Source organism: Astatotilapia calliptera, chromosome 7 (genome assembly GCF_964374335.1).
Source record: "Astatotilapia calliptera chromosome 7, fAstCal68.1, whole genome shotgun sequence".
Taxonomy (NCBI): domain Eukaryota; kingdom Metazoa; phylum Chordata; class Actinopteri; order Cichliformes; family Cichlidae; genus Astatotilapia; species Astatotilapia calliptera.
Window position 1 is genome coordinate 41,571,172 of NC_137428.1, and position 8,724 is coordinate 41,579,895.

At 41.4% G+C, this 8,724-nt stretch overlaps 1 protein-coding gene across 1 annotated transcript; it reads left to right on the top strand.

The window, feature by feature from the left end:
* The first annotated feature begins 264 nt into the window (after nt 1–264).
* On the top strand, nt 265–2,982 carry LOC113026326 (cytochrome c oxidase subunit 5B, mitochondrial-like). Its single transcript, XM_026174984.2, has 4 exons — nt 265–437; nt 1,727–1,797; nt 2,351–2,450; nt 2,625–2,982. Exons 1-4 carry the CDS (start codon nt 341–343, stop codon nt 2,735–2,737), a joined length of 381 nt encoding a protein of 126 aa, XP_026030769.2. The 5' UTR covers nt 265–340; the 3' UTR covers nt 2,738–2,982.
* The last annotated feature ends 5,742 nt before the right edge of the window (nt 2,983–8,724 follow it).

Genomic DNA, 8,724 nt, shown 5'->3' on the forward strand with positions numbered 1-8,724 from the left:
ACAAGAAATACTTTTCTTTCTTATTCTCATTTAAAATGTCTAGCTTTTAATAAATAATCTGGATCTTACAACTAAAGTTTTCATCTGATGTAAAATGTATAGAAATCATACATATATACCAACAAGACTGTGTACATCACTGTCACAACAGCGTTTGTTTTCATTCACACGTCACATTATGAACTGATGCTGATGTCACATATTGTAACCTCCTGAATCTGGAGATCCACAGTTGGCGCTAGTGCACCTCAAAGCTGCCAATAAACAAAGAAGAAGAAGAACCTGTCCACAAATATGACGTCATCACCGATCGACCTAAGTAATCGCTGAAGAAGGAGAAATGGCTGCAAGGTTACTGCTCCGCTCCGCCGTCAGAGCCGCGGCGGCTTGCCGCTCCGTCCGGACCCCCGCTCTGAGCCGCAGCATGGCAGCAGGAGGTGAGCTCCAAGCCGGCACAGAACACCTGGAACTCGGCGGGAACAGGCGGCTTAGAGAGGGTTTAATCCGCGGGGAAGACTGAGAACGCCAATCGCTTCCTGTCCCGGTGACAGCGCCGCTTAGACAAGATTTCATTCAGAACAAATATAAATGATGGATCGGCTCATTTTAAAACGATTAAACGGTCCAATCAGTAGATTTTAATAAACCCATGTTCAGATCGGCACACTTTAAAGGACGGAACACCGGAAATAAGACAATTGGCTGTTAATAGCTTAGCAGCGTTAGCAGTTTGTTAGCTTCGGGAGGTCAGAGTTCAATTTAACAGTTAATTATTAGTCAGTTATTCAATTACACAAAACGCTCGGTTAATCGATTACATTACTGCTTTCGGATAGTAATGAATATTTTCTCTGGTTATAATTATCTAATCTGGTTGATTATTGATTGATCTTTTATTCGGAAAAAATCTGCTCTGTGATGATTTTAATAAATGACCAAAAAACAAAGTAAACTTTCACCGAAGACAGAATCTCTAAATATGAAATGTAAAGAAGACATGAACAGGACGAGAAGAGCTCAGACTGGCTTAAATTAAATGTTTAAAGAAGTCCCCAAAGTTTGATTCTGTTCATCTGGACGTAGCGTTGTCAGTGGGAGAAACGCTTCGTCACTCGTCCAAGTGACTTCTTCAGTCTCAGCTGAGTGCAGGTTTCCCCAGTCTTATAAACAGTGCATTTGCATAATGACTGAAACGGTCATTATGCAAATGCACTTGGATGAGTGACTAAACGTTTCTCCCACTGAAAACGCTACGTCCAGATGAACAGAATCAAACTTTGGGAATTTACTTAACTGGATGATTGAGCATGCATCAAGATGTTTAAAGAAGTCATTGTGTTTCAGAGCATGAAGTCTGCAGACAGCCATGTGTTTTCCCAGCTGTGTGTATGCAGCAGCATGAGCTTACTGTAAACTCAGATCAAAATGAACAATAAAGTATGTTATTATTTTCTAAATAAAATAAAACAGAAACATTTAAACTTTGAATTTTTCCTCATAAGTAAAGTATAATCTGAATTTTCTCCACCAGCCATTAATGGTTTTCTTGGCACGCTGTGAGGAACGTTTGATGCTTTCTTTCTCATTTTTGTCAGTATCTTGTGAAACGACGTAAATGTAAACATTTTTAAAAAAAAAAAAATCCTGTTTTTCTTTTAAACAAAGTATTGGTTTATGTGTATGAATGAAGATGAGGTGAAGATGAAAGCTGATTTTGTGTTCACAGGGATTCCCACTGATGAAGAGCAGGCCACAGGGCTGGAGAAAGTCATCATGAAGGCCATGAAGCATGGCGAGGTAAGATCGTTGAGTTCATTCAGCCCCGTTTGACCTGACGGGTCTCTGGGGTATCTCAGGCTACGTTCACACTGCAGGCATCAGATTCTGACAGAAATCTGCAGCTATCCTTTGAAGTACAGCTCCTCTCTTAAACAGCAATAAGGATAATTATTAGGCCATATGTAAATAACAAAACAACTGTATGACTTAAAGAAAATTTGGGAAACGTAAAGTCCGAAACAGGTCTTTATATTAACGGCCATCAGTCAAACAGTACTGTTGGGTCTGGGTCTATACAGAGCGCGTTGTGTGTGACCTCTTCTTTTGCGCATGTGGGCCGCTTTGAGGGTTCACACTAGAGCGCGTTTGCTGTCACATTTTATTTGTAGTGTGAACGAGCAGCCAAAAAAATCGGATTTGACCAAAAAAACAGAATTGAGCATTAAGACCTGCAGTGTGAACGTAGCCTAAGCTGTCCTCCTCCTGCACATGAAGATGATGAAAGATAAACTTTGAGGTGATGTTGAATACTGTCACGCCCTGACTCATCTGACTCCTCCCCCTCCTGTAGGACCCCTTCAACATGATGAAGCCAAAGCACTATGCAGGCTCCAAGGCCGACCCCCACCTGGTTCCCTCCATCACGAACAAGAGGATTGTGGGATGCGTGTGTGAGTTGTTGTTGTTTCCTGTGTGAAAGCGCGTATGTGAGCAGCGGCAGCTTTCTCAGACGAGGGTTAAACTCGCCACCGGGCTTAAAGGGGGTGGGGCTTATTCTTCACTGGGAAACCTGAGCATGCATGTGAGCTGCAGGTTAGGGTTCTCACCCAGTTTCCTGTGTGCAGGTGAGGAGGACAACACAGCCGTGGTCTGGTTCTGGCTCCATGAGGGTGAGGCCCAGCGCTGCCCGTCCTGCGGCGCCCACTACAAGCTGGTTCCCCATGAGCTCCCCCACTGACCTGCCTCCTCTTCCTCCTGCAGAGGAAGCGGCGCTGTCTGCTTCCCACCTTCTTCTACTTGACATACCTGCTGACCTCATCAGTCGTTGCTTACACGTTACATGTACTCGGGATCAGACACGTTCGGGGAACAAAGAGTTTCTTCAGACATTTCCATTCAGTCAGTTTACACACACAATTGTACTGCACACGTTACACTCCTCCCACCTCCCAGGAGCAGCAATAAACTTTAACTTCCTGTCAACACGCTGTCTGTGTCATCTGTTCCACCTGAACGTGGAAGTGTAGCTGTGAAGTTCTCACCCAGCATCAGAATAGCAAACTGAGGATGAAAGAATGAAGTGTATCTGTATTCACTGTCAGCTCCTAGTTTATTTATACAATTGAAATATTAACAGACGTCTCTGGTTGTTTCTGTGTTATCACATTAATGAATGTGTCATATTACACACAGGTTAATTACAGTGTTAGCGTTTTATTTTTGGACCACAGCTCCTGAATATATCAAGAAATGAAGAAAATGAAAGTTATTGGTGCTAAATATGATGTACATAAAACTAGAATACATCAGACTGTTTACATCAAAATTTGAATTTAGTTTATTCCAGCTCAGCTGGGATTAGTAAATGAGTCTTTTAAATAAAGGGTTAACTTGAAAATGAAAAACTGAGTGAACATGAAGCAGTGAGAGCATAAACCTTCAGTGTTCAGCTCGCTCTATTATTATCTTATCGAAATGTAGTGTAGAAGGTTTGTAGTGAAGTAGGAATCAGAAATGTTTGATCACACGGTGATGTGTAATGACAACATGGATGATGATTAGATCAATCTGCAGTGTATTTCTGAAAAAGACTTCTGAAAGATGTCGTGCATGCTGGGGACAACTTGCCAGAGAGGCAGATGTGAAATGTAAAAGAGAGGTCAGATACGACATCACCATAATCAGACATTCATAATCCCCTTATACCAGTATATAATTTCCTAAATGTTGACAAGGCATCCATCAAGAAACCGTTTTAAACAGCATCAGCATCACTCTGACCTTCAGATCAATCTGTTGAACCTGACAGAGAGGTCAGAGGTAATATGACTTATTTATGTCACATGAACTGGAGACCTCAGATGATGGAAGCCAGATCACAAACAATTTTATCAGAATCATTCAAAACTGCTCAGTGGGATTAATGAAGTTTAGGATGAACTTTGAAATTATAGATTATTTACAGTTTGTGTTGATCATCTGATTTACTGTGTTGCTGATCATTTTCTTACAGGTGATATGCATTGTAGATGGATAAAGTACAGATTATAGATGGATTATAGATTAAATATAGTTTATAGATTGATTAAATGTAATTGAAATGTAATCTCAAAAGTCTGTAGTCACTGCTGAGCCTCTGGCAGCAGGGGGCGCTTCTTGCTAATAGAATCTAAAGTGTTTCGTACATGATGCGATGAAGACACTGAGACCAGTTCACAGTAGTGATGAAGTGGATTAAGGAGCCTGCTGGCGTGAGGCGAGGAGGTGAAAGGTCTGTTTGGTCTGAGACGTCAGCGCAGTCACTGGCGAGTCTTGTCACAGGTGAAGTCACCCCGCCACCACAGGAGGAAACAGCTGTCTGCAGCTTCCTGTGACAGTAGTGTAGCTTCATAGATAGATGCCGTGAAATGGTTCACACAGTTTCTTAAAACTGGCATCACAGCTTTTTAAAGCACGCATCATGTGACCCCTGCTTTGCTTCCTTTAGTTTCCGCTCAGAGCTGCACACGAATAAGAAAAGGAGCTGAAAGGGACTGAAAGAGCCCAAGGAGCTCACTCAGAACTTTGTTAACGATGATCTCCATTTCTGTAAGAGCAAAGCTGCTGTGTTGGTGTGTGTCAGCTCTTCCCCTTTTATTTTGGTGACAAGTTTTTCTTTTACTTCCTGTGTTTCTTTCCTGGATTCATGTCAACTGTCGTCCTGGTCCTCTTTTTCGGTGCACGTATATCTGCTGTGAGTGTCCCTCTGCCCTCGATGCTGTGCTCCCTCGCTCAGTGATTCTGGGTATTTTACTTTTCAATGAGTTTTCATTTCATTTCCTAATTGATTAATGGATCAGAGGCGTGTCAGCCTCCTGACTCGAGTCTGAGAGGATGATACAAGTGAGATGAGGTCAAGAAGAGCATACAGGTAACACCTGGAGCTGTGGGATGAATGTGGAGGAACACATTAAATGCCTGATGTGGTAGAGCAGGCATAAATGTTGGTAATACAGCAGTTCCACAGTGAGGAGCTCAGTTCAGGAGATCTCGTCCTCCATGTTGGCTCCTGAGAGCTCAGGCAGATTTCAGGTGAAGCTTTAAAGTTCACAGGAAACTAGACATTAAAAGGTCCATAGGTAGTTAAGTAAACAAGTGCTTTGAGATAAAAAATAAAATGTAAAAAGATTGATGACATTTGGCAATAAAACCCTTTCTGATTCTGATTCTGATGACAATGCTTGGAACCATAAGGCAACAGATTTTTTTTTTAAAAACTGGGAAATAAACTGAAACCAGAATATTAGTAGTACAAAAGACAGGGGTGGTCATGGTAGGATGAACATGTATTTAAAAAAATATATACATACAGTGTGTGAGTCCTGTTAACACCTTCTAAACATCACAGAGCACAGAACATCACACCATCAACTTTACCATGGGAAGGATTAGATTGTAGAACCGTAAAATCTTCTTTCTTTCTTTCTTTCTTTCTTTCTTTCTTTCTTTCTTTCTTTCTTTCTTTCTTTCTTTCTTTCTTTCTTTCTTTCTTTCTTTCTTTCTTTCTTTCTTTCAAATATTAAAATTAACAATACAACAGTAAAGAAAATAAACCAACAGGAGGATAAATCAAACATTTTATTAATCAGAAAACAAAAACAAACACAGGGTATGTTTTGGAAAGAGCAGGAAGAAATAAGATGCTTTTCATGTCCTGTCCCAAATGATAACAGTAACTTTCTGTTTGCCATGTCCCAAAAAATGTCAATGACATCACTGTGGTTGACTGGAACATCCTTCTCAACTGCCAATGAAAGAAGGTCTGACAACCTCTCCTCTGAGCAAAGGGTGCAGTTTGTTTTTAACTAGTTTTAGTTTTGAGAAAGAATGCTCCCCAGTTGCTGTGGACACCAGGAGTGTTCCATATGTCTTCAGCAGCTCAGTCATGTTGGGGAAGATCAGATGTCATTGTTTTCTTTGACCACTGAAAGAATGGATGCCACACTGACTGGTGTTTTTTTTCCAGTTCTCTGGGACTGTCAGGGTATGCAAGGCATTCAAGATTTCCCATGTGGAATTATCTCCTCCTCCTAACATGTCTCAGAAGCTCCTGTGTCATTGTGTCAACAAAAACACAGAACTCTTTAAAACAGTAGTATGCTTGGGGAGTTGTGAAAGCATGGTCATCAGCAGTAGCTGTTGTGGCAGCAAACTTAAACTTTGCTGGCACTTTCCTCCTCCGAGCTTGTCCAGGGACCTCAGATGGAGTGTCCAGACCCACTGATGCCGTCTTCTCTCTAGCCTGTTCATAAATTTTCTCAAACTCTTCCTCTGTTTTACTGTGTTCCAGGCTCTGCAAAACATCATCAACAATCTTGTATGCTGCAGCCAGGTCAAAGTCTTTCTTCTGCAATGCATCAGATGCAGTAGCAGTCACTTGGAAGATGGGACAGGTGATCTCCAGACACAGGATGAATTCAAAACTGATGCTTTTGAGAAGGATCATTGCATCACCTGCTGAAGAGTCTGGAGGATCTTGCTGTAGTATTTCAGCTGGGAGGATCTTCCTCATTGTCTTGAGGGCAGCTTCTCTGCAGGCTCACCTAGTGTCTGACAGCCCCATCATAACCTTGACCCCAGATGTTGTCAATCTTCAGATTATTGCATTTCTGCTTGGATGACACGTCTTACTGATGTGGCCAAAACTTTGATTCTGACTTTGTTCTGACTTCTGTTAGAGAGAAGCGAAACGAGAGGTCTTTTTCCAGCTCCCTGTCGCTCTTTTATGGCATTAAGGTGTAATTTAATTACACTGCCATACTTGCTGAACAACTCAACTAACTCTGAGAAATTTCCTTGATTTTGACTTGACAAGGTCTCATCATCTCCCCTGAAAGGCATACCCTGTCTTGCCAGGTAAAGAGTGATGTCTATAAAACAAGACAAAATTTCTGTTTGTCTCTCTTTGTCTTTTACAGCTTGTGACACTTGGTCAGCTACTTCAAAGGCTGCCTCCAAGATTTTTTTTAATGAGTTCTACCTCACCATACCACACATGTGAGACTCTGAGGCACTGTGCGCTTTAATCTAAGGAGCTTGGAGAGAAAAGCGTCTGGACTTCTTTAAGTTGCTTGAAGACGTTTCACCTCTCATCCGAGAAGCTTCTTCAGTTCGAGGGTCAAATGGTGGAGAGTCCCTGTGGGAGTAACCCCCCAAAGAGGGACAAAAGGACCCCCTGATTGATCCTCTACCTAGTCACATGAGCCAAGGCGTGAAAACTGGTGTGGGTCACAATCAGCCAGGGTTTCTGGTGAGCTCATTGTGAAACCTGGCCCCACCCTATCATGTGATTTCCTGAGGTCAGATGGCCCAGGGTGTGAGTGGGTGTTAAGGGGTCTGGGAAGGGATCTCAAAACTGGATTATAGATGGCAGAGAGTTGGTGTCGTAAACCAGCGCCTCTGTTCAAAGATGGTCGCTCACAGTGGACATAGATGGCTTCTTTCACTCCTCTTTCAAACCATCTGTACTCTCCAGTGTTGGTCAAGTTACTTGAAAAAACTAATCAGTAACAAATTACTGATTACTTCCCAAAAAAGTAATCCTGTTACTTTACTGAGTAAAGTAATTAATTACTTAGTTACTTTTTAAAAACACGATTTACAACCTGAAGAGGTGATAAAGTGATAGATCTTTCAGCCCAATTCTACTTTTTCTGCATAATCCATCATACAAAATGTAATCAAATGGAAAAGTCTCTTTTTAAAACTTGTTTTATTAGTTTTAATCTTTTAACTTTATGCATCAAGCAAAAATTTAATTATATGCACCATTCCCTGACTGGAAGAAATTTGTTTAATATTTAAACCTATTTTCTGCACATTCCAGCACATAAAATACATTTTTGTGTGTGTGTGTGTGTGTTTACAGTCACTCTTTCAAATAGATGCAAGTAAATCACAGCAGAAAATAAATAAAGTCAAACACTCAGCGGTCCTTTTGCTCTATTTTCACCTGTAAAGCAGGACTGAGGTAGGCGGAGGTTTACCCTGGTGTAGGTGTGCTGCAGCGGTCATTTGAAGAATCCCCGAGTTTCTCTGAATTTCCCATTACGTCGTAGCGTACTCGGTGCTTGCTTGGAAGTTTAGGGGTTTTTTTTGCTGTAAAAAGAATTTTTCTTCCCACACACAACGGACGCTAATGTTTTTGTCACTTTTTATGGAATCAAACTTAAAGTAAGGTCAGTACTTCCACGCTTTAAACACTGCACGCTCATACTCTCTCCGGCACTCGATATATGATCCACTGTTGATCTGCACACAGCTGTTGTCACGAATGTCGCACTCGCTTACGTCACTGTCGTGAGACATTCTCACAAAAAAATCACGGTTTTAGTAACGCAGTAACGCAGCGTTCCTACGGGAAGTAACAGTAATCTAATTACCGTTTTTGCAATAGTAATTGTAACCCAGTTCCTAAAATCATCTCAAACAGAAAGAGAAAAAAAATTAAAACATTTAATGTTCATTGTTCTGTTCTTACTGTCCCGGTTAATGAAAGTGAAATGAGATCAAAATAATTATTTAAACATAGAAGGGATGCAGATTATATATGATATGCTCTGGTCAAACAAGGGTTAAGTTTTCTCAGAGGGTTGATGAGCTCTGATGAGAGCCAATTGTTTTACCCCACTCCTCACATGTCAGCCAATCGGTGAAGCTCTAGGCAGCTCTTGTCCCTCCTTAGTA